Source organism: Bos taurus, chromosome 5 (genome assembly GCF_002263795.3).
Source record: "Bos taurus isolate L1 Dominette 01449 registration number 42190680 breed Hereford chromosome 5, ARS-UCD2.0, whole genome shotgun sequence".
Lineage (NCBI taxonomy): Eukaryota > Metazoa > Chordata > Mammalia > Artiodactyla > Bovidae > Bos > Bos taurus.
In genome coordinates this window covers 112,271,048-112,295,635 of record NC_037332.1, presented here as the reverse complement: position 1 = coordinate 112,295,635, position 24,588 = coordinate 112,271,048, and the positions used below count along the sequence as shown (strand labels likewise).

The 24,588-nt window shown below is 43.5% G+C and overlaps 1 protein-coding gene and 1 non-coding gene across 2 annotated transcripts in view; both read right to left on the bottom strand.

Moving 5' to 3' along the window:
- The window catches only part of EP300 (E1A binding protein p300), a 64,188-nt gene extending 50,325 nt beyond the window's left edge, over window positions 1-13,863 (bottom strand). Inside the window, exon 1 of the mRNA XM_024992796.2 lies at window positions 13,360-13,863. Within this exon, the coding sequence (XP_024848564.1) occupies window positions 13,360-13,453 (94 nt within the window). The 5' untranslated portion in view covers window positions 13,454-13,863. The remainder of the gene's footprint in view (window positions 1-13,359) is intronic.
- Window positions 13,864-13,888: 25 nt separating this feature from the next.
- MIR1281 (microRNA mir-1281) lies at window positions 13,889-13,942 on the bottom strand. Its single transcript, NR_031011.1, has one exon. It is a non-coding gene; the product is annotated as a microRNA mir-1281 (primary transcript).
- Between the last annotated feature and the right edge of the window lie 10,646 nt (window positions 13,943-24,588).

Genomic DNA, 24,588 nt, shown 5'->3' with positions numbered 1-24,588 from the left:
GGAAGATTCCACATGCTACAGGGTAACTAAGCCCCTAGGCCACAACTAAGGAAGCCTGCGCACCTACAGCCCGTCCTCCCCAAGAAGGTGAGAAGCCTGCGCACTGCGAGCAGAACAGCCCCGCTCACCGCAGTCAGGGAAAAGCCTGCACAGCAAAGAAGGCTTGAGAGTCGCATCTACTTTGACCCACGACTAAACAGATCTTACTATTTCATTTGATTACCACTGACTGTTCTGAGCTAGTCTGATTGTGCCTCCGAGTTCTGCACATTTAGGATTCCCAAATGCCATCAGCCATCACTGGTACCTAACAGCACAGTTCAAGGGGTCCAAATACCTGGGGTTTAAAACCTAATTCTTATAAGCTGACTTAATTTACCAATTACTTTCCAACTGAGCTCATGTTACCTCTTCTATCAAAAGGCTACTTATTCTACCCCCATGAATGAATGGTGTTTTTTTTTTAAAGAACGAGATGGTTCTTACATATTTAAAAACAAAAAAAGTAAAATTCCAAAGTATATAAATGTATGTGCCTATTAAAAAACATGTAAATTCATTAACCCTCTTTTAAAAGTTATATACCAGGTGGGACTGAGCAAAGGATCCTCAGATCACCCAGTAGTGTTTACTTGGAAACAGACAAAATATAAAAGCAGAAACATACTGGGCTTCCCAGGTGGCGCTGGTGGTAAAGAACCCACCTGCCAATGCAGGAGACTCAAGAGACACAGGTTCAATCTCTGGGTGGGGAAGATCCCCTGGAGGAGGGCATGGCAACCCACTCCAGTATTCTTGCCTGGAGAAGCCCATGGACAGAGGAGCCTGGTGGGCTACAGTCCATAGGGTCGAAAAGAGTCAGACATGACTGGAGAGACTGAGCACAGCACACATGGGGTGGGGAGGAATTGGGAGAGCGAAGATGCATTTTCCTCAGGCCTCTTAGAGAACCCAGTCCCTGCCAGGGAGGGCCCAAGATCAGAAATGACTGATTCTCTCATTTTATAGGTGCAGTTAGTGATCCATCACCGGCTTCCCTGAGATTGTACTATTTTGTTACTGAATAGGGACTCTATTAAAGCCCCTGGATTCCAGCTGAATGTTCTATGTAAGTAAGCAAATAGACTTCATTTTTAGCAGTTGTTTTAGAGTAGTAGTCAACCTTATGAGAAGTATAACTTTTCTGAACATTTTTAAACTGAGAAAACATTTTTTAATAAAAACTTAAATATTTACAGACTAAGAAAAATTACCCAAACTGTATCAGTTCTATACTGGTAGAGTTAAGATAAGAGGTGTGCTCAGTTGCATCTGTCTCTTCGAGACCCTTTGTACTGCAGCCTGCCAGGCTCCTCTGTCCATGGGATTTTTCAGGTAAGAATACTGGAGTGGGTTGCCAATTCCTTCTCCAAGGCATCCTCCCAACCCAAGGATCAAACCTGTCTCTCCTACACTGCAGGCAGACTCTTTACCCACTGAGCCAACAGGGAAACCCCAAAGGGTTAGGAGTACTAAAGCTCAATAAATGTAATACGAGGGTTTTACTTTAACAATCAAACTTCCAAGCTTTCCCCATTAGGTTCTTCTGCAAGGGGCTTCCCAGAAAAAAACCTGGTTGCAAGTTCATGAGCAGCATATAGGAAAAAGATTACTAAAAATGAGATATTATGTCTTTAACCAGTTTGTCATAAACAGAAATAAAACCCAATGATCTACAACTAGTAGAAAAGCAAATCCCAAACAAAAAGTAGTATGTATGAAGATGCAAGGGAAAAATAATTAGAAATTTAAATGCCAGGATTTAAACAAATACTGAACAGTGGGTCTCAATACTGACCAGCCTCAATCCACGACTCTTACTAAGCTCCTCAGCTTCTTCCTTTTCGTTCAAGGAAAGGAAAAATATAAACGTTCAAATAAATCACCTTCTGAGGCCCCCATCTCAACTTGCCCTTCACAGGGATTAGTCAGATCAGCTGAATAAATACGTATTTATATATATATATATATATATATATATACTCTTTACAGTAAAAATCCCAAGGTATTAACATTAAGGATCTTCTAGGTTGCTGCTTTTATTTGTTTAGCACGTAAATTTATTTATATATATATATTTATATATATATAAATAATATATAAATATATATATATAATATATAAATAAATAAATTTACGTGCTAAACAAATAAAAGCAGCAACCTAGAAGATCCTTAACGTTAATACCTTGGGATTTTTACTGTAAAGAGAAGAATTTCCCAACTGAAGAGTTTTAAGCAAAATATGACATGAATAAAGGGCTTCCCTGGTAGCTCAGCTGGTAAAGAACTCACCTGCAATGCAGGAGACCCCGGTTCAATTTCTGGGTTGGGAAGATCCACTGGAGAAGGGATAGGCTACCGACTCCAGTATTCCTGGGCTTTCTTGATGGCTCAGCTGTTAAAGAATCTGCCTGCAATGTGGGAGACCTTGGTTCGATCCCTGGGTGCGGAAGATCCCTGCAGAAGGGAACGGCTACCCATTCCAGTGTTCTGGCCTGAAGAATTTCAAGGACTTAATACAGCCCATGGGGTCGCAAAGAGTCAGACAGGACTGAGCCACTTTCACTTTTCAGGATATGAACAAATCTTCATGCTCTAGCTCACTCAGACAAAGAAGATGAAAAATAAATCGACAGACAAGTCTAGAGTAAGGCAGACTGGTGAGGAGGCTGCTGCTAAAGGGGCATCAAAGAGGTCTACCAGAAGAACTCTCTAACTGTAGTTAGGGGGTTACGGAGAGAAAAAGAGAGGAATGACTCTGAAGTTACTCTCTTGGATAACCTGGACATGCCCGTATTTAAAGGACAATGATCTTACCAGCAAAGGATGCTAAAATTCAACATCCTCCTCCAGTCCATCTACCAGGAATACTGTCCTGGAAACCAGGTTCCAAGAAGGCAATGTTCGTGGTGTTCCATGCTTGAGAGAGAATTCACTGAATATAGATAACAGGAGATAGTTGGTGGTCTAAGTTAAGAGCAGTGAAGCGCATAAGCCAGACTGCAGTGGACTGAGAAATAGGAAGTTAAGATAGTAAATGACAGAGAGAACTTTTTCTAGATACTAAGGTGAGCCTCTAACATATTTAATTTGCTGACTCCCCTTTTTCTTTGATTAGAAATGTATAAATCTGAAATTTATCCCATTACCTTTAAAGTATCCCATGACAAACACTGTAGAATAGTATCACGAACAACTTGAACGTCTTATCCTGTAAGATGTTTCCTGCTTACTTTTCAAAGTATCAACCGATCAACATCAACAGCAGGCTGCTTCTATCAAATAGTTTATTGACAGGTTTCCATATACAGTTCTCAGATGCTCAAATACAAAAGAACTTTGAGTAAAATGCTTCTTCGGGACTTCCTTGGAGGTCCATGGTCCATCGCTTCCATTGCAGCGGGCTTGTTTCAACCCTGGGTTGGGGAAGTAAGATCCCAAATGCCAGGCGATGTGGTAAAAAATAATGTTTCTTCACCTGAATATACAGTCAGTCCAAACATGGTGGCACAAAATGAGCCGAACAGGACAGATTTTAATCTGGTTTGAAAAGCTTAGCATAATACATTAGGTTCAGCCAATGGACCGTGGATAAGAAATGTGACAATTTAAATAAAAATGAATTTGGACTGAACATGTAGGAAACTAGTGTTGAGTCAAAACACCCTTTCATTCTTACATTCTGATTCTGTAGATTACCCTTGGTGTCTTCTCTATTTCTGTGGTCCTCACAGCAGATTTAACTGTATCATCTCTTGTACAATAAATACTTAGCTGAGAAATTGGGCAGACATTCACTACTGTGAAATATATAACTGAAGTATAACTTTCAAAATTAGGATTACTAACAATATAATCCCAAACAGTGGATTGTCTGAGTATAAAGAAAAGTTTAAAACTACAAACTAGGATGCAAAACTGAAATAACGTTGGCTCAAAATCTAATTCTACTGCATAAGAGAATCTCTTGCACTTACTAATTTTTTTCCCCATTTAGAAAGTTCAAACTTTATTTGCTGAATAAACAGGCTTATTTTTTGTACTTCAGGTAAGCTGAATTCAAATAAAAACTCAGTTCTCTTAAACTGTGTACATTAAGCGAAATACCTGTACAAATTATTCTAAAACTAGTCAATTTGCAAGTATCTGCTCAAAAGACAGAATCTATCCATCCACTCCTTTAAGCTAGCTTTCTCTGTGATATTAAAGGACTTCCCTGGTGATATTAAAAGTGCCTTTAAATTAATGTACAATCCAGATCTCAAAACCTTTCTTTCATCCCTGTGGTGGGGCCAGAGGACGAGTAGGAACGGGACAAGTTAAGAGTGGAGAGGAACTGAGCCACAGCAAACTGAAGGGGAGCCAGGTGAGTGACGAGGTGGGCAGAGAGCTGAGGTTTTAAAAAAACAGGGATTGGAGATGAAAGTCAAATCTACAGAACTTTAATAATTCTGAAAACGGTTTGGCTAGATATGAAACTATCAATCTCACAAAGATCTCTCCTTAATGGTTTGGGGCACTTCTATTCTTAAATTAACTCAGCTGTTTTGGGTGCTTAAAAAAGCACAATGTTGGCCTTTAAAATCGAGGCAATTTTGTAAACTTCATGATAGGTAACTTCTATTCAGTACTGTAATTCGTAAGTATTTTAATACTCTGTAGATGAAGCAGAATTAATCTAACCATAAAAACCCACCTGTCAAGGAAAAGATCACAGACACTCAAAACTACAATACTGAGCTTAAAGGAACACTAAAAAATGTAATGAAATATTCACAGTGGGTGTTCCGTGGTGGCTCAGTGGTAAAGAACCTGCCTGCCAAAACAGGAGACATGGGTTCAATCCCTGATCTGGGAAGATCCCACAACTAAGCCCATGCACTGCAACTACCGAGCCCGTGCCCTAAGAGCCCAAGAGCCACAGCTACGGAAGCCCATGCATGTGCACCCCAGAGCCTGTACTCTGCAATAAAAGTCACTGCAATGAGAAGCCCACACATTGCGACTAGAGAAAAGCCTTTGCAGCAACAAAGACCCAGCACAGCCAAAAATTATATATATATAAAAAAAAAAATCCATGCTGGAGAGACAGGTAAGACTTCTACTACTTTACGAAACATCTGTTTCGTAAGATACAAGTTTGATCAAAGACGATAATCAATATTAAGTTTTATAGGATCATACAGCTATGCATGTTGGCTGGTGCTGAATTTCGAAAGCCAACAGGCAAAAGCACGTATTAATTTTCAAAATATGCATTCTTAACAGTCTTGCAACCATGACATCAAAAGGTGTACCTATACTTTGCAAAGTGACTGACCTGAAGTTTTATTCTTAACCCTAACATATTTATGATATTTCTTGGTGTGAAATTAAAAAGATGAGGACACTATTATTTTCATTTCAATAAATACCCACTTTACCAATCAACTCAATTACATGTTTATATTAAGCCTCAACAGCATGCTAACGTAACTACCACTGATCATTTCTTGATTTTGAGTATAGTAACATCTTAAGAGAAGCTTTGCTCTGAGGGCTGGATTTGTTTGCCTAATTGGAGTTTGTTCCAAGGGAATGCCTAGGGGACTCCTAGAGAAGCTATCATACTCTTTTCTTAAAAAAAAAAAAAAAAAGCCTCCTAGAAACTGTACATCTGTAAAGAAAAAGAGGAGCATGACTTTTTTTAATCAGCTGTATTTTCTACATGTATGACAAACAACTGGTAACAAAACTTGGATCTTAAGAAAATAAACAATTCACTTTGAAAATTACAACTTACCAAAACCCTCAAAGACAAAAGATATGTGCATGTCCAAGAGATAAACGACAAACCCTAGGTCTTCCAGCCATTAGGTTCTGTCGCTGTTACCGATTCCGTACAAGGCTTCTGGAACTACTCTTCCCCTGACCATGCCACTATTCTCATAAAATGTTTATCCTGATGGTGAGATAAATGTCAAATTCCTTAGCATATTTCTGTCTTTTTCAAAATAGGACCCTAACATCCTTTCCCATCTGTCGCCTATGAAAACATTCCACCATACAGTCTGTGTTCTGGTCACATATAAACCACTTATGTTTGTTCCACCTGAAATACCATTCCAACTTTCCCTACTTCTTGTTTTTTGTTTTTTTTTTTAACTGGCCCATGCGGTTTGCAGGATCTTAGTTCCCTGCTGAGAGACTGAACCCAGGCCCTTGGCAGTGAAAGTGCAGGAGTCCTAACCACTGGACCGCCAGGAAATTCCCAACTTTCCCTACTTCTAAAAAAAGGTAGGTCATGCTCTCCTACCCTTATTCAAATATACATTTCCTCTATGAAGTTTTTCCCCTAATACTTCAAACCCATTCTGTCAAAAATAATCCCTGGACTTACCTGGTGGCACAGTGGATAAGAATCCACCTGCCAGTGCAGGGGACATAAGTTCGATCCCTGGTCCAGGAATATTCCACATGCCTCGGAGCAACTAAGCCCACATGCCATGATTACTGAGTCTGTGAGCCACAACGGCTGAAGCCCACTCAACCTAGAGCCAGCAAGTAGCCAACTACTGAGCCCGTGCACCTAGAGCTTGTGTTTCCCAACAAGAGAAGCCCGTGCACCGACAGAGAAGCCCCCGTTCCCTGCAACGAGAGAAAGCCTGCCTGCAGCAACAGAGACCCAGTGTGGCCAAAAATAAATAAATATAGCAGCTGTACATGTCAAGAAAGAAATAATCCCTATCCTCTGCCTTCATCTAACCCATTTTAACAACTTGTATCAGAGTATAACTTATGGGAAAACTGTGTAGATATGTATACCAATTCCAGCAGATTCTAAAGGCTTTGAAACCAGACACTGCACCTTGCTTCATCTTTATGTGCGAGCACTTATAACTCGGTAGGCAGTCAATGTTTGTTAGCTGAAATGAAAAGTTTTCCAAATGAAAATAGTGACTACTCAATTCAGGAGAATTGCACAACTTCAAAATGTGCAAAATTTAACTCATCAAAACCCCTCCCCCATCCATACCCACACACATCTCTTCCTATGCTTGCTGTCTCAGTAAATGACATCCTCATCAATCCTGCTGTCCAAGCCTGAAATCTGGGAATTTCCCTCTCTGGCAATATCCTGACATTTAATTAATCACCAAGCTCTGCTGACCACCCATGCCCCCTCAAACCTCACTTCTTTTCATCTACTAATCCGGGCCACTCTCATCACAGCTGGAATTCTGAAACAGTTATCTCACTGGTCTCCCTATTTTCTCCTTTTCCTTTCCAAACCATTCCTCATTTGTCAATCATCTAAGCCTTAGACTCTAAGGTACAATTCTGTCTATACATTTAAAAAAGCTAAAATGGAAAGTCTAAACTCTAGTAAGCAGTAACGCCAGTAAGTCCTGTATGACTGACCCCTTGCTAACTTATGCAGTTATATTTCTTGCTGTCCCCCAACTAGATGACATGCAAAGATTCCCTGACAGACCAGACTCTTCTCCTTAACCTGGGTTCACTCTTAGCAGCCCTGTCTATCCTTCAAATCCCAAGATCAGATTCCAGTTTCTTCAAAGACAGCCACCAGAGCAATAGTAGCTACAGGTTAGGTACCCCCATTTCTCCCACTGTACACTGTACTTCCCAAATACAATACTGGCCCCATCAGACTTGAATGTTGTTCTCCTCCCCTTATCTGCAAACCCCAGGAAGGAAGGGTCCATGACTTTCTGGATTACCACAATATTCCTCATTCTGAGGATAAATGCCTAGCACACAGAAAATGTTGGTCCAACACAGGACAACTAACTGGCAGACTGTCAACTCTTTTAAACTAGTATTTTTCAAATACTAGTCATGAGCCACAAGCCATGGTGGGTCATGAAATCAATGTAGTGGATCACAACCACCACTTTTTAAAAAAATAAAATGCAACAGAAAATATCAGAGTAGATCACAAGAAATAAGCAGGATAAGTACTGTTTGTTCACTTGCTGAGACAGGGTCTCTGGTTCTCCATATAAACTGTAGTTCTTATTGGGTGTGGCCAAAAATACTGAAAAGCTGTACCCTGCTCCTTCTACTTTTCTTCCTCCTCCTTTAAGAAAGTTTTAAAATCCAGATAAATAAAAAATGCTCAACCACACGATTCTTTAGAAAAAAAGACATTCTTACCTTGAGCATTTCCAGTAAGAACAATCTTTCTTAACTGCCTTCAATATGTGACAGTGTATGTGTGTGTGTGTATATATATACACACACACACACACACATATATATACTCTTAAATCTCTGCTGCCATATTATATTCTCAAAAAACTTCACATTTGAGTAGATGATGTATAGGCTAACTCTGCACCATAAGCCTTACTTTTAAGACTACTCTCTCATTATCTTTAGCCAACCTATCTGTATATCCATTAAAAAACATACCTAGAACTGCTTTTGTGGGGTATATTTAGCAGTAAGGTTAAAAACACTTAACACTTAATAAGCTCATGCTATATTACAGCAAGCACCACCCTAAGCGTTTTTAATATTTATTTATTTCATTTAGTTATTTGGCTGTGCCTGGTCTCAGCTGCAGCATGTAGGATCTAGTTCCCCAACCAGGGATCGAACCCAGGCTGCCTGCATTGGGACCACAGAGTCTTAGCCAGTGGCCCACCAGGGAAGTCTCTACTCTAAGCATTTAATAAAGAGAACTCTCATTTACTCCTCACCACAATCCTACACATTGGGCACTACAGGTGAGGAAGCTGAGACAGAAAGATTAAGTAACTGGCCTAAGGCACACAGTTAATAAAGGCAGGCCTGGGATTTGAACTCCGCTAGTTAGACTCTAAAACCCATTCTCTCAGCCACTCACTTTCCCAGTAGTGTACATTTCACTTTTTTCCCTATTAGTCAAAATTTACATTCTCAACTAAATTACTCCTAATTGACGTTGGGGGCATTTATTTTAAAAAATGTACATTCAAAAACAAATGATATCCAAATTGTTCAGAATAGGCCTTAAAAGCTCAATATTTATTCTCTTAAATCTTTTTCAAGAACTGAGCAGTAATAAAAAATTTTCCCATTAAAATTTTAGAAGAAAACTACTATCCATCTAATTAAAAAAAAATCATCTGCAATAGCCAATGTTTTAAATATTTTACACGTGGCATAATTTAAGTTTCAGCTTGCCCATTAATTTCTCTTAATGCCTTGCCATACGGGGGGGAAAAAATATCAACTTCAGAAATTCTCAAAGGAGGAAACCTTAAAATTTAAATCACACCAAACAAGATGTCTTATTTTTCCATTAATTGTTGGGTGTAAGAACTGGCAGAATAACTCTTGAATTGTTTTTGTAAATATACCAGGAAGAAGCTTTTTACACTCCCACTTGTATCTGCAACATTCTTCCTACTCTCTTTCCTATTTACCGCTTACTGTTCTTACAAACCCACTATGCACTAATATTCAACTTTTTGTTTTAATTCCCCTCCGTTTTACAGAACAGACTAAGGAGAAGGTTCAAAAGCAAAGTAAAACAGAAAACAATGCCAAAAGGCAACCAAGGCAGAAACCCTTTCCTCCCTCCCCTTCATCCAATCGCTGGACATGGCAATGCATTTCTTACCTCCACAAAATAATGTGAACTCTAGCTGAAAAAGGGAACCCTACTGTAACACACACAAGATTTACAACTTAACGTCATCTTATCTTACTATCAACCACAGACAACTTTCTGGGAGCCTTATAAATGAACTTACAAAGTCTTAAGAATAAGCAATTGCCAGAGTTTAAGGCACTTAAAATGTTTTGAAATTTAACACAAGGTCAGCAATACTTTGCTGGACTGAACAGCCATAACTCAAAAACTTCAGAAGCAGAACTCTCAAGCAAACCTTCATGCCCCCAAAATAAAATTAAAACATAGTATCACCGGTGTAAGAGCTAGAAAGGAGAGTCTCCAATCAAAAATATTTTCTTTGATGATAAACCACTAAGACACAAGGGTGTCCTGAGAAAAAAACAGACATTTAAAAAATCCTTGCCACACACACAAAAAATCCATTACGTACCATAATCTAGTGTTCAAATGCAGCTATAGCTGTCCTTTGCCTTCAAAATGAAAATGGGCATAAAATCCAAGCTAATTCTGACACAGAGTACACGCAGAGCCACAAAACTGTATCAAGACCAGAAAGAGCCTACTAAACACACCAGATCATGCTGTCATGCCTCTTTCCCGACTCTGGCCATACAGCATCCAATGTACACAAAGCAGTGCTAGAACACGTCCAGTGAGCAATGAAGGCAACGCATCATCCCCATCTTTCCCGCCACTCAAGGTATTACCAAAACAGGTTCAAGAAATATTTGTAGGACTTACATATTAACTATTCTGGTCAATAATTTTACCAAAACAATTTTTTTTACAAATGCTTTTATGATGTAGGGCGGTAACAGATGTGGTAGGACAGAAAGTCATTTGATTTCTCAAATAATTCTGATCTAACCATACCAAGTTACGTAAAAATTTCAATGGATCATGTGCGCATATTGAGACAAGACCATAAAGATGCAAAAGCTGTAGTTCTCTTTCTCCTCATTTTGACATGTAAAACTTGAACTTAATTCAAGCTACTACAATCAACCTGGAAAATCTTTTAGAAGAATCTCTGAGAATTAAATAAGTCATTTTCATTCTGCATCAGTGGATAACCTTAGAAGTTCAAATTTGGAGATTAAAGCACTAATTCTGTTTTGTAATGCTTTAGCATGTCAACCCAATTGTGTTCCAACTTTCTTCCCTATAAAACTGGCACATGCAAACACTCTTGGCAGGTACACGTACACTATTAAAACTGCAAGCCTCAACCATTTAAAAAAAGTTTCTGGAGTCTAGAATTCGGGGATCATTTTGAACAGTTCTAGATAAAATCAATCAGTAAGTACTGAGGCATAATTTACATTCACATTTATAAACTACCTAGGGTGGCAACTCTAAAAATTCAGAAGTTACAAGTTTAAAATGTAAAGTTTTAAAGAGTGAAATGTTTCTATTAAAGTTATCTGCAAACTTAAAACTACACCGTGCTGGATGTAAAACAATCAATCGATAGAAATACAATGGTGCCCAATGTGAAGTTCACAGGGGGACAGTATATCCTTCCTCCAGCCCCAATCAAAAAATCCAGACTGGTTAGGATTAAAAATTAGATACCAAACAATTCCTGGATTAGAATCTTAAGTGGGGCGGGGCAGGGGTAGAAAAATCAATCTTCACTACAAAATTTAGAGTAAAGTAATTAAGATAAACTCTTAATACTAAGACTGAGTTAAATCTCAATGTTGAGGAAATTTTTTTTTTATATAAAAACCTACTTGATACATTTAGTACTCTTACAATTATTCACAGGTATTTAAAGTAGCAAAACAGTTTCTGTGTATAAGTCAGGTGAAACACTACCAAAGTAAGTTAAAGTTACCAAGTGCACAGATCAACCTGAACAGAAGTATCTGAACAACAGAGCAGTCTCCTTTCAGGCCTTGCAGTACTCCCAAGACTAAACTGCTTAAATGAGGAATTGGCAAAATAGTACAGGTAAAAAGTTTTCTTTACAATATCCCCAGTCACTGGCTAACTCAAATCTATTACCATATTACACAAAAACTAATCAGCAAAAACTACCACAGTACACAAAAACTAAAGAAACAACACACAAATCTACAGGTGGAAAATGAGTCTAAAGTTAAGGTGAAAGTCGTCCCGAGCGACATTTTAATAAGCGCAAAGGAATACGATACTCAATACGTGTAGGAATTCTGAGGGAAAAAACAGGTTAAAAAAAATAATCCCTGAAGACTACAGAAACTTCAAGGAATGAGGACAGATCAAAGTTCATGTACTGTCAATGTTACAAGCCTGAAGCAGAGGAACTCTGCAAAAATCCTCAATCTTTGCAGGTTATCTTAAACTCAGGATACATCTTATAAAAGCAAAAAATCCACAGCATTTTGCCATATCCTTACCTTTTCACCCACTGAAAGGAAACCTACTTAGAACCGCGCTTAGAAGTTCTCTACAAACTCAGAGGGTACATTTAACTCCATTATGCACTATCACTGGCAGATGGAGGGATGACGTCGAGCCTGTTTTCTCAGGGTGTTAAAGAGATGCTCCGTAGTAAAGGGGAACATCTTGTAGACTGTCAGATGGCCAGCCATTCTTCGTCTTCATTATCCTGGCACCTCAAACAACTATGACAAGCCAAAGAGAAGGTCGGTGCCCATCAGGATAGCACCAAACTCACTCTGAGAAGGGAATGATACAAGTCTCATTTCTCTTGACAAAAGGCTGGTCCACAACTGAGTGAAGTAAAAAATTTGAAGTTTTTTTAAACTGCAATCTGGATCCCCATACATTGTTTAAAATGTAAAAAGACAAAACCCACAAATACAAAACTTAACACACATTTTAAATTCTTCTATGATCAGTTTATGTGGGCAGTTCTTGATTGGGACTCTTTCAATATCTAGTCTTGATTTCCAAGTATATAACTCCATAGAATCAGTTAACCCCCCAACTCTTCCCAGAGAGAAAGTAACTACAAATTGCAAAGAAAATGCCTCTGCTCTCTTCCAACCTAAAACCCCAGAATTTCAGACATTTTGGTCTGGCACCAAAGAAATGAGAGAGATAAAATGAACTGCGCTCCATATTGATTTTTAAAGCAAATAAGGGGGCGGAGGGAGCTAGGAATGGTTAGTAAAATAATTCATACCAAATTTCAAGTTTGACGTTTAACTTCACATCAAGCCTGAAATCCTGGATCTCACACACACAAACAAGTAAAACCAAGAATTTTTACACCTTCATCCTCAACAGAAAATCTTATGCAAAATGGAATTCATGAAGAGTAGTAGAAAGTAGAAGAAACAGGACAAGTAACGATCAGGAAGAAAGAATTCATAATTCCTCACTTAACCACAAATTACAACTAAAAGTGCAAAAAAAAAAAAAAAAGCCCTTACAACTCAAATGCACTAGCATTTCCAAAATTAAACTGCATGATAACGACAATAAAGGCCATTTTTACAGCACCACTCAAGAGCCCTAATTCCAGAACACACATCGATATGACCTAGTGTGGCAACGAATGTTTAGGAAGCAAAGAAAATGGTTCGGCTACTGGACGCCTTCGATCAGCTCATTCAAACACCTTTAAAATCAATCAAGAGGCAGAGAACTAGGAAGAGAGAAGAAAATATGGACGAATAAAGGTGCAGCGAGCAGAAAAGACTGAGGAGGAGGTGGAAGGCCAGGGCTTCAGAGACTAACCTGTGCCATCGCTGGCGGACGCCGAGAGGGCCGGAGATGAGAGTTTAGGCCGCTTGGCTGAAGGCGGCCCCGGTTCCACGACATTCTCGGCCATTTTTAATTCTTTCGGAGACACGGGCGAGGAAAAGGAGAATCCTCGGGAAATCTCTTCTTCAGCCCGGGGTCCCCGCCCGGATCCCGGGGGTGGGCTTAGGGGGCTCCGCCGGCCCCCGAAGGGGGTGGGGGGAAGTTCCTTTTTCTCTCCGCCGGATCGCGGTGGCTGAAGAGGGATGTGGACTCGAGAGAAAAGGTAGGGGCAAGTGCGAGGGGCCGGGCCTGGGCCCGGAGGAGGGCACAGGCACACAAATGCGCCGAGCGCGTCCGCTGCGGCGAATCCCGGAGAACTCGCGACTCTAGAGGCGCAGTCCCCGGCCCGCCACGGCCGGCCCCTGCCCAGCCGAGGTCTCTCGGAGCTCCGCCGCCGCCATCAGCTTCTTCCTCCTCGGCGCTGTCCTCCTCCTTCTCATCGCCACAAGGAGGCGGGGGCGAAAAGCGGGGAGAGGAGGAGGCGACAAGAGACACTCACCTCCTCCCGGTGCCCCCTCCCGGACCTGAGCCCCCACCCTCCGAACCCTCCTCCTCCTGCTGCCGCCGCGCTCCGCGCCGCCACCGCCGCACCGGCCCCTAATGGCCGCAGAGAGCTCGCCCGAGCTGAGAGCCAGGCTGGCGCCGCCGCTTCACATCGCGCAGCGGAGGCGCGGCGAGGACGCCGGGCGCGGAGCTCGGCGGCCCAGAGGGCCGAGGGGGGCCGGGCTGAGCAGCGCCGCCTGCCCGCGCCGACGCCGAGCCCACCGAGGAGGCCCCGCTTCTGGCGAGCGGCGCAGGCGGCTTCCTCTCGCGCCGCGCTCTCTCCTCCTTCGCCCTCCCCTCCCGCGGAAAATAAATACGGCCGCCGCTTCGGCCCCCACCCTCGGCGGCCAGGTGCCTGGAGCGCCCGCCCCCCGGGGCTCCGCTCGGGGCCGCCCTCGACGGCGGGCGAAGGCGCCGCGGGGCGCGGGGTTATGTAATGGTCCCCCCTTAGGCGTCGACGCCGGCCCGGCTCCGGGGCCGCGGTGGGGGTGTGTGCGGGCGGGAGGGGGCTGGGGGTCGCCTCAGCCCGTGCGCCCCGGGCCCCCTGCCACTGTCTCGGCCCCCTGCCGCCTCTCTCCGGCCCAGCTCCCCTCCGCACTCTCGCTCCCGCAGTTCGCACTCAGCCCGGCGTCCCGCTTGCCCACTCTCGCCCGCTCCCTCTCGCCCTCTCTCCCCCCCAAGCCTAGCACACAAACAAGATGGCGGCTGTTGTTTCTTCCCTCTGCCGAATCCTCCTTACAGGCTAGCGGTAGCAGCGGCGGCCGGAAATGAGCCAAGGGGGGGGGGGTGAAAAAAAGGGGAGGGGTTGGGCCTCCGGAGGGAGGTGGCAGGGGGCGGGGCCTGGGCCCGAGCCGCTCACACAATGGGGGAAGAGGAGCCGGGGGGCGGGGCCGGGTCAATCACGGGATCCGCCCAAGGCCCCAACGCGGTTGGCGCTTCCGCAAACTCCCCCGGCGTCACCCGGTGGCTCCCTTTAAAGGGGAGGATTGCGGAGGGGGGGGGGGGGGTCAGGGGCGGGCTTGGGATCTATTTTCAGTCGGTGGACATTTACGGGGGAAGGTGCTTGGGTTGGGTCTTTGCGTAGGAGATCGGTGGGAACTGGGTGGCGGGGTGACGGGGCCGCGCAGCTACTCAGGGAAGGCGACAAGTCGCCACACAGGTGGCCGAAGAGGAGCTTCTTGGGGATGGCACTGCGCCCGGGGCCCTTGGGAAGCCAGTCTTCCCAGCCCTGTTAATTTATTAGGCAGGGGTACCCTGCCGCCCAGTATTCCAGGCCACAGATCGTGCGTTCCTCTCCGTCGCTTTCCCAGGGCTCCCATCCAAAAATCACACCAACTACGAGTTGTTTCCTTTTTCTTTTAATGTTAGGTTTTTTTGACAATGAACATACTTTATTTTGATAATCAGGAAACAAAAATCACAGCAGTGGGAAGATTTTTTAAGACCAGATCTACTAAACTCTTTTCTTGCCCACCACGTGTGCACATGCCCCTACCAGGCGGCACTCTCACCAAAGGAGCGTTGAATTATTTTTCTGAACGCATCCAGGACCTGATGACATTTTAGGGTGTTTCTTTTAATTCGCTCTCGATAAAACAGCTTAAAAAAAAAAAAAAGGCCATGTTTAGGCAGTGCTTTAAAGATAATGTAATTATGGGGGAAATGATGGAGGAAAATGCTTGAATATAAATAAAATGTGTTTATGACATCAGTTTTGCAGAGGAAGGCCTCACCAGCATTCGTACCTACATGTTACAGGATTTCTCTGTGTTTGGCCTTGGGTAAATTGATGGCAAGGTCTCCCCAAAGAAACCCCTAAACCAGTTTCTATGGAGATAGTTAAAAGCTTTTAAACATGTTTCAGATCTCATGCTTCTTAGTTGATGTTTCCTTACTGTCTACTTTGATTTTTGTTCAGTTCAGTTCAGTCGCTCAGTCTTGTCCGACTCTTTGCAACCCCATGAATCGCAGCACGCCAGGCCTCCCTGTCCATCACCAACTCCGGGAGTTCACTCAGACTCATGTCCATCGAGTCAGTGATGCCATCCAGCCATCTCATCCTCTGTCATCCCCTTCTCCTCCTGCCCCCAATCCCTCCCAGCATCAGACTCGGTAGATGTTGTTTATTGCCTTTTAAATGAATAACTAGGAGAATAAATAAGAACCTAGAAGTGAAAATCTTAATAAAGCAATTCAGGTTGCCAACAGGGATGAATTCCGTCCTGTGACTTCAGGCCTTATTTACCCCAAACTGCAGTAGAAAGGGTGGAGAAGGCAATGGCACCCCACTCCAGTACTCTTGCCTGGAAAATCCCATGGATGGAGGAGCCTGGTGGGCTGCAGTCCATGGGGTCTCTAAGAGTCGGACACGACTGAGTGACTTCACTTTCACTTTTCACTTTCATGCATTGGAGAAGGAAATGGCAACCCACTCCAGTGTTCTTGCCTAGAGAATCCCAGGGACGGGGGAACCTGGTGGGCTGGCGTCTATGGGGTCGCACAGAGTCGGACACGACTGAAGCGACTTAGCAGCAGCAGCAGTAGAAAGGCAGGCAAATTGAAAAGGGCAGTACCAACTTACCTTAAAGTTGTTATAGGATGGATTCACCTTGTTGGGCTACAGTCAGAACTGGCCTTCAGGAATAATTCAGTTCTCTTTAGTAGTTTATATCCACGTTCAAAGTAAAGAGGACAGAGGGAAAAAATATGCACAACACCTGGAAATTTTGCCCATCATTTCCTCCTGAAAGGTTTCTCATCTGATTTTTTTTGAAGAGTTCATGACTTCTGGGGAAAGATTTGCCTTGTTTGCAGATGGTGCAGCTTGAGGCTAAACAGCATTCAAACGTCCCTGGCCCACCTAGCCCCAAATACCACGGAATACCTATTAGAGAAGATCCTGTGAAACATCTCAGGGGAAAATTCTGCAGAGAGTAGTCAGGGGCCATGGACCTGGCAAAGGGAAGGCTCTGCTGTAAACCGGGAATTCTGATTCGACGCCCTTCTCTCCAGGCAATTGACTCCTCTGGGTCTTCACCCAGAATCTGACACTGAAGTCAGCCATGTTGCGAGTGACTGAAGGAATTTTATCACACAAAATGCGATCAGGGTGAAAACTTCACATGTTTCCAAAAACAAGGAATTGAATCTTCAGCTTGGATTATATCTAGCCTAATCAAATGAAAATCTAATCAAATGTGGAGTGCCATGTGTAAATGAAGAGTACATTCATAAAGAAGAAATTGCCTGCTGGTAGCTGGGTGGTGGGAGAGTGGGGGACACACGCTAGGCAGTAGAGACAGGCAGGTAAGAAGTCAGTCAGGATGGGGTTTAAATCCTGACTCTGTCACTTGGCAGCTGTGTGACTTGGTTCCTCGTTGGTAAAGTGGACTTCTTGATTAGACTTACTTTACTGTTTCACAGACGAAACATGATAATTTATGAATGGTGTTTATCACAGTGCCTGGAATACAGCAAGTACTCAGTACACCTTAGTTTCTGGTCATTCCTTCTAAAAGGGAAGAGATCTTACCTAATTCAGAGAGTTGCTGGGAGAATGCAAATGAGATCACTGCATGTAAGGTGATTAGGCCTGCACCTCAGGCCTGGCTAGCGCTCCTGAGCTACGACACTCACTTCTCCGTCGTCAGAAGGAAGTGTCTCACAGGGTCATCCAACTCCTTTTAAGACATTCTCAGTTCACCTTGAAACCCTCTGATCACTAATTCAGCTTTCCAGATGCCCTGATTGCCAAAAGAGACATCTAGATATTGGGGATTCCCAGGTGGCTCAGTGGTAAAGAGTCCACCTGTCAATGCGGGAGATGCAGGAGACAAGGGTTCAATCCCTGGGTTGGGAAGATCTCCTTGAGGAGGAAATGGCAACCCACTCCAGTATTCTTGCCTGGAGAATTCCATGGACAGAGGAGCCTGGTGAGCTACGGTCCATGGGGTTGCAGAGTTGGACATGAGTGAGCACAAACACACATAGATAATGGGCACAAGAATAGGAGGAGATAGATGTTAGCGCAGGGTGTATCCATCAGTTGCCTCTGGTTGAGATACTACCCCTGTGACCCCCTGGCACTGTAGCTTAGTTCACCCCTGCCCCCTTTCCCCAGGATCTATACCTTGTGTTCTGTGTTTCTTATTCCTACGAATAACCCCACGATCCCTCTATCTGTGGATGGATATCTGGGCACCATCCATGAATCCACATAGTCTTCTTCCCTGTTCCTTCTTCCTCACACCAAGTCATCAAGCCCTATGAATACTACTTCCTGAATTATCTTCCAAATTGAGGATGTTGAACCACGTGCAAGTATCACCTATTCACAAAAATTAAAGCGAACTCTTACAGGTGTGGCCTCAACAAAGTTTTTTCCAAAGCACTTGTCATCAAGGGAAAAACAGTTCACGAACTTGGGTTGCTCCTGCAAATGTGAACACTCACGGGGAGGTGAAAGTGACTGTACACCCATTACAAGGAATTATCGATTGATATACTATATGTAAAATGTTGTCCACATTTGCAAGAACACATTTTTTATATTACTCATTTAATAAGATCTGTTCTTAAAAAAATTTTTTTTGTGATAGCCGATTTTGGCAAGGATGGGCTTCCCTGTCTCAGACGTAAAGAATCTGCCTGCAATGCAAGAGACACAGAACATGCAGGTTTGATCCCTGGGTCAGGAGGCTCCTCTGGAGGAGGAACTGGCAACCCACTCTATATTCTTGTCTGGGAAATTTCATGGACAGAGGAGCCTGGTGGGCTACAGTCCACGGGGTCACAGAGTCGAACACAAGTTAACAACTAAATAACAACAACAATTGGCAAGGATATGGAGAATCGTGGCTTTCATACACTGTTAGTGGGGATAGAGCATGGTATAAATGTTTAGATTCATACCAAATGTTTACAGACTTTGAAAATTCCAGTACCTCTAGGATGTATTATACAAGTACACAGAGATGAGAATATCCCTCACCCAAAAGGGGGAAACAAATCAATTGCCTATCTCTATGTGAATGTTTTAAAAAGCAAAACAAAATGCTGTGGATATGTTTCCACTTATATAAAGTACCTGGAGCAGTCAAATGCATAAAGACAGAAAGCAAAATGGAGATTGCCAGGGGCTGGGGGGAGGAGGGATGGGGAAAGTAAAAGTGAAATTCACTCAGTCGAGTCCAGCTCTTTGCAACCCCATGGGCTATACAGTCCATAGAATTCTCCAAGCCAGAATACTGGAGTGGATAGCCTTTCCCTTCTCCAGGTGATCTTCCCAACCCAGGGATCAAACCCAGGTCTCCCACATTGCAGATGGATTCTTTACCAGCTGAGCCACAAGTGAAGCCCAAGAATACTGGAGTGGGTAGCCTCTCCCTTCTCCAGCAGATTTTTCCGACCCAGGAATCAAACTGGGTCTCCTGCACTGCAGGCAGATTCTTTACCAACTGAGCTACCAGGGAATATACATTTTTTTTTTTTTTTTTACCACAATACAAAGCAATCAAACAGCCTTACAATAATGGGATATTATGTGGTCATTTAAAAACTAGTAGATAGATATGTACTACCATAGAAAGATATCCATATTACTAAGGACAGGGAAAAAATGATAAGACAGCAGGTAAAGAATGGCTCTATGTTTACGAATGTTATTAATGATAATAATGGGAGTGAATATGCACTGAACTGTTACCAGTGTCAGAGTGAGAGCTTTCATTCTGCAATATGAATTTCTGTGGTGTATGACATCAGAGCCCAAAAGTGTTTTTTCAAAAGCCTTCAATAGTTCCTCTTTATCGTGAGGGCAAAGTTTCATGTTCAGGAAATGGCTCTTGCCCACCTGTCTTATTCCTTTCAACTTCCCTCCTTGCAGCCAAGTGGAATTATTTCTGTTCTGTTTGAGCCATGGTTTCTCTGTGCCTGGGACAGTCATACAAATGTTATTTCTGTCTGAAACACTCACCACCCTCAGCCCTTTTCCCCACCGAATTGCCAATTCACCCTTCAGATCTCAGCTTACACTCCCGTTTCCACTAAAGTCCTCCCCAGTCCCTGACTCCTCCCAGGGCCTCCATGGCCAGTATCCTATACTTCTGAATTGCCCCACATTACATGCTGTTACAGTCCTTGTTGGTCTTTCCCTGTGACAGTGAGAAGGGTGACCATATGGTCCATTTCTCTCTCCCCAGCTCCTAACTCAAGTGGTGGTTTAGTCGCTAAGCCGTGTCCGACTCTTGCAGCCCCAGGGACTGTAGCCTGCCAGGGTCCTCTGTCCATGGGATTCTCCAGGCCAGAATACTGGAGTGAGTTGCCATTTCCTTCTCCAGGGGATCTTCCTGATCCAGAAATCGAACCTGGGTCTCCTGCATTGCCGGCACATTTTTTACCAACTGAGCTACAAGGGAAAGCAAGAACTCAACTCAAATTTCTTGAACAAATGAATGGATATCATTGACTTGTGAATCTGGTCTGGGTGGGCAGGTCTCCCTTCCCACCCTCATCTGTTCTAATGCAGCAAGGAGGACTTTCTGGCCCTGAAAAGGACTTGGTCTTTTTTTGTTTCTTTTTTCCTGTCCATCAAGATGCCAGTCTATCTTCCTCTCTCCTGGCATCTTGAATATCTTGACCCAAATTATTTACAATTACAACAGAAGGAGAATAAGTGTTTGTATTCACTGATGATCTAGGAACCTAGGACTCTAAGGCAAGTGAAATGTCCTGTTCAGGACCCCAAACTGAGGCAAAGGCAAGGCTTGCTTGACCGTAGGTCTTCCAACCCCACATACAGGCTTCTTACCACTGAACCTTTGGGGCGGGAAGCACCGCTTCTAGGAACTGCCACAGAATTCAGAGCCAATGCGTGTTTGTTGAATGAATGAATGAATAAAGGAAGAAGACAGTTGTATACGTAAACATACAGTCACAATGTCTTTTCTATAAAATAAGAACACAGACTGCCAAGGCCACAAAAACAACCATAGAATGTGTAATAATTGTCCATGTCATTAGGCATGGTGTCCCACCACCAGGACTGAAGTGGACTAGCAGAGCCTGAAAGGTACCTGAAGAACTTGTATTCTTTATACCTGAACCAACCTTTGCTGGTCCTCTTCTCTGTGCCCAGCACTTTGCTGGATACTGTAGATTTCAACAAGGGAAAAACCACTATTCCTGTCCACTGGGCACACCGTCTATTTGGAAAGAAACTCATGGAGGTAAATAGTTCCTGGACAGAGCAATAGAGGCTCTCTCAAGGCAAACAAAGATGGATAATTCATGAGCGAAAGCACTTGTCACATTGGTGCCTCGAGGTTGCTCACCAAGGCTGGAGCATATGCTAATGAGAACAGCCAGGGAGGAGAAGATCCCGAAAAAGTAGGCCTGGCCAGGCCACAAAGGGCCCATGTGTCATGCCGAGAAGTTTGGGCTGAGACCTAAGTCCTGCTTTTTTGTTTGGGTTTTGTGGCCATTTGATCTCTAAATTAGCACATCTGTACAGTAATTCAGTGGAATATTAAAATATGTTAGTATTATTGCAGGTGAAAAGCTGATTGACTGAACAATAAGAAAAACCATGACCTAAAATGTGGTACTTCATATTCTAAAAGGGTGCTCCAAAGGATGGCAAAAGAGACAGATATGCAAATAAGATGTTTTCAGTGCCTTGTACCCCTAAGCTGAGGGTAACTTGCTACAACGCGTGGGCCTATCAGACTGTGACTTTACCTAAAGGATCTCAAAATAGCTCTGCTCTCTGCGGCAGGCAAGCTTCTGCTCTCTGCGGCAGTAGCTCATTCTTTACTATTGTTGCTATGTGACAAACTATTGGCTCTCAGTATTAATCCAAGCCTGCTAGAGAAGGAGGGCGGGCAGAGGACTCGGAGAAGCATCTTTCCTCGAATCTAATGGAACAAACATGTCCTGAGCATTTCCCAGGTACCCGTATGGTACCTGGGCCTGAAGATATAGACACCCAGTTCAGTTTAGTGGCCATTTATTCAATAGCTCCTACACTGGAGGTCTGGGCTGGGCTCCAGGGATACAAAGATAAATAAAATTCATATGGTTTCTGCCCCCAGTTTCCCACTATCTAATGGGAGAGATAGTTTTGTTAACAGAAAACTACAACCTACATGCAAAATGCAATGAGGACTTCCCTGGTGGTACAGTGGATAAGAATCTGTCCGCCAATGCAGGGGACACGGGTTCGATCCTTGGTCTGGGGAGATTCCACATGCCATGGAGGAACTAAGCCCATGCACCACAACTATTAAGCCTGAGCTGTAGAGCTAGGGAGCCACAACTACCGAAGCCCGTGCACCATAAAGCCAGCAAGTTGCAACTACTGAGCCTTTGTGCTGCAACTATTGAAGCCCGAGCACCTAGAGCCTATACTCTGCAACAAGAGACATCACTGCATGAGAAACCTGGGCACCACCATGAAGAGTAGCCTCCACTTGCTGCAACTAGAGAAAACCCTTGAGCAGCAACGAAGACCCAGCACATCCAAAAATAAATAAATAAAAATTTTGAAAAAAGATGCAACGAAAGAGGCTTGGGTGCTATCTAGACACTTAGTGGGCAGGGTGCATCAAGTGAATTCAGCTTTGGACAGGGTGATCTGCTTGCGGGATACCTGTATGGAGATCTCCAGTGGACAGCTGGACATACAGATGAAAAGCAAATTCCATTCTTGCCTTGGAGGGTCTTGCTATGGAGTGAAAGAATTAGAAATGTGAATATATTAATAATAGATCTATTACAATTCTCTGCAGTGAAGGCTAACTGGTTGATGGTATGACCACCTTGGCCTGGAAGTTGTGAGGTCCCTCTAGGAGACAGCCTAGGAGCTGAATCTGGAATGATTCAGAGTGTTATCCTTGCTTTTGTGGTTTAAAAAGGAAGAGGCCTATGTGAAAGAGTTGAACAACTCCTTTTTGGCTCTGTAGTCCAGGCACAGGTAAGGGAAGAGTGCCCAGAACTGGCACAGCACACACTGTCTTTGCACTATTTCTTTTTCTTTTTTAAAATGTATTTATTTATGGCTGTGCTGGGTCTTAGTTGTGACATAAGGGATCTTTAGCTGCAGCATGGGGGATCTTATTCCCTGCCCAGGGATTGAACCCAGGCCCCCTGCTTTTGGAGCACAGAGTCTTAGCCACTGGACCACCAGGGAAGTTCCTCTTGGCACTATTTCTTTGGTTCATCTTGACATAAATCAAAGTCAGAGAAACTTCAAGTCAGGCCCAAATCAATCTTCTCACCTGTCCTTGGATTTTAATCAAATTCTGTGCCTTGACCCAGTTCAGCTTTCCAGGTAAGGGAAACAGACTCTACAAAGGCCCAGTGAAGTCACTCTTGCCGGAGCTAACAGTGTGTGAAAGTGAAAGTTGCTCAGTCCTCTCCGTTTCTTTGGGACCACATGGAATTCTGCAGGCCAGAATACTGGAGTGGATAGCCTTTCCCTTTTCCAGGGGATCGTTCCAACCCAGGGATGGAATCCGGGTCTCCCATGTTGCAGGCATATTCTTTACCAGCTAAATAGAAGATTCATGAAGTCATTTATTAATTTATCAGAAATGATTTGAATTGGCACTTCATGTGGCAAACAAAGGGTTAACTTATCCACAGGTCTCTTGCAAATAGATAAAGGGAAAAAATAAAATAGAAAAATATTGGGGGAAAAAATCTTCCCAAATAATAAACAGTTGTGGCTGACAAGCGCTAAGGTGACTCCCAGTAATTCCTACCTCCTGGTTGGTGTCCATGCCTTGGTGTAACTCCCTCCCCTTAAGTGTGGGCAGAATGTATGACTCACTTGTAACCATTAGAATACAGCAAAGATAATGGGAGGACACTCCCAAAACATGCTGTGTTACCTATGACTGCATTTAGAGCAGCCCTGCTGGGAAGCCCACCTGGCAAAGTGGTCTCAAGGAATTGGGACAAAAACCTGGGGCCCTCAGTCATATAGCTACTGAGAAATGAATTCTGCCAACCATCTGAATGAGCTTGGAAATAGATTCTTCCCCATGTGAGCCTCCCAGTGAAAATACTGCCCAGTCCTTGTGCAGCCCTGGGAGACCCTGAGTCAAGGACTCAGCTAAGCTATGCCTGCACTCCTGACCCACCTAAATTCAGTTCAGTTCAGTCGCTCAGTCATGTCCGACTCTTTGTGACCCCACAGACTGCAGCACGCCAGGCCTCCCTGTCCATCACCAACGCCCAGAGTCTACTCAAACTCATGTCCATTGAGTCAGTGATGCCATCCAACTATCTCATCCTCTGTTGTCCCCTTCTCCTCCTGTCTTCAATCTTTCCCAGCATCAGGGTCTTTTCAAATGAGTCAGCTCTTCACATCAGGTGGCCAAAGTATTGGAGTTTCAGCTTCAACATCAGTCCTTCCAATGAACACTCAGGACTGATCTCCTTTAGGATGGACCCACCTAAACTGTGAGATAATAAAGGTATGTATTGTTTAAAGCCACTAAATTTGCTACTTGTTATGTAGTAATAGATCAAGAAAGAAAATACCAACAGAACTTGTTTTCTTTAATGCAAGTGTATTTTTAAGCGAGTAGTATGTTAACATGATTTAACACTGTGAAA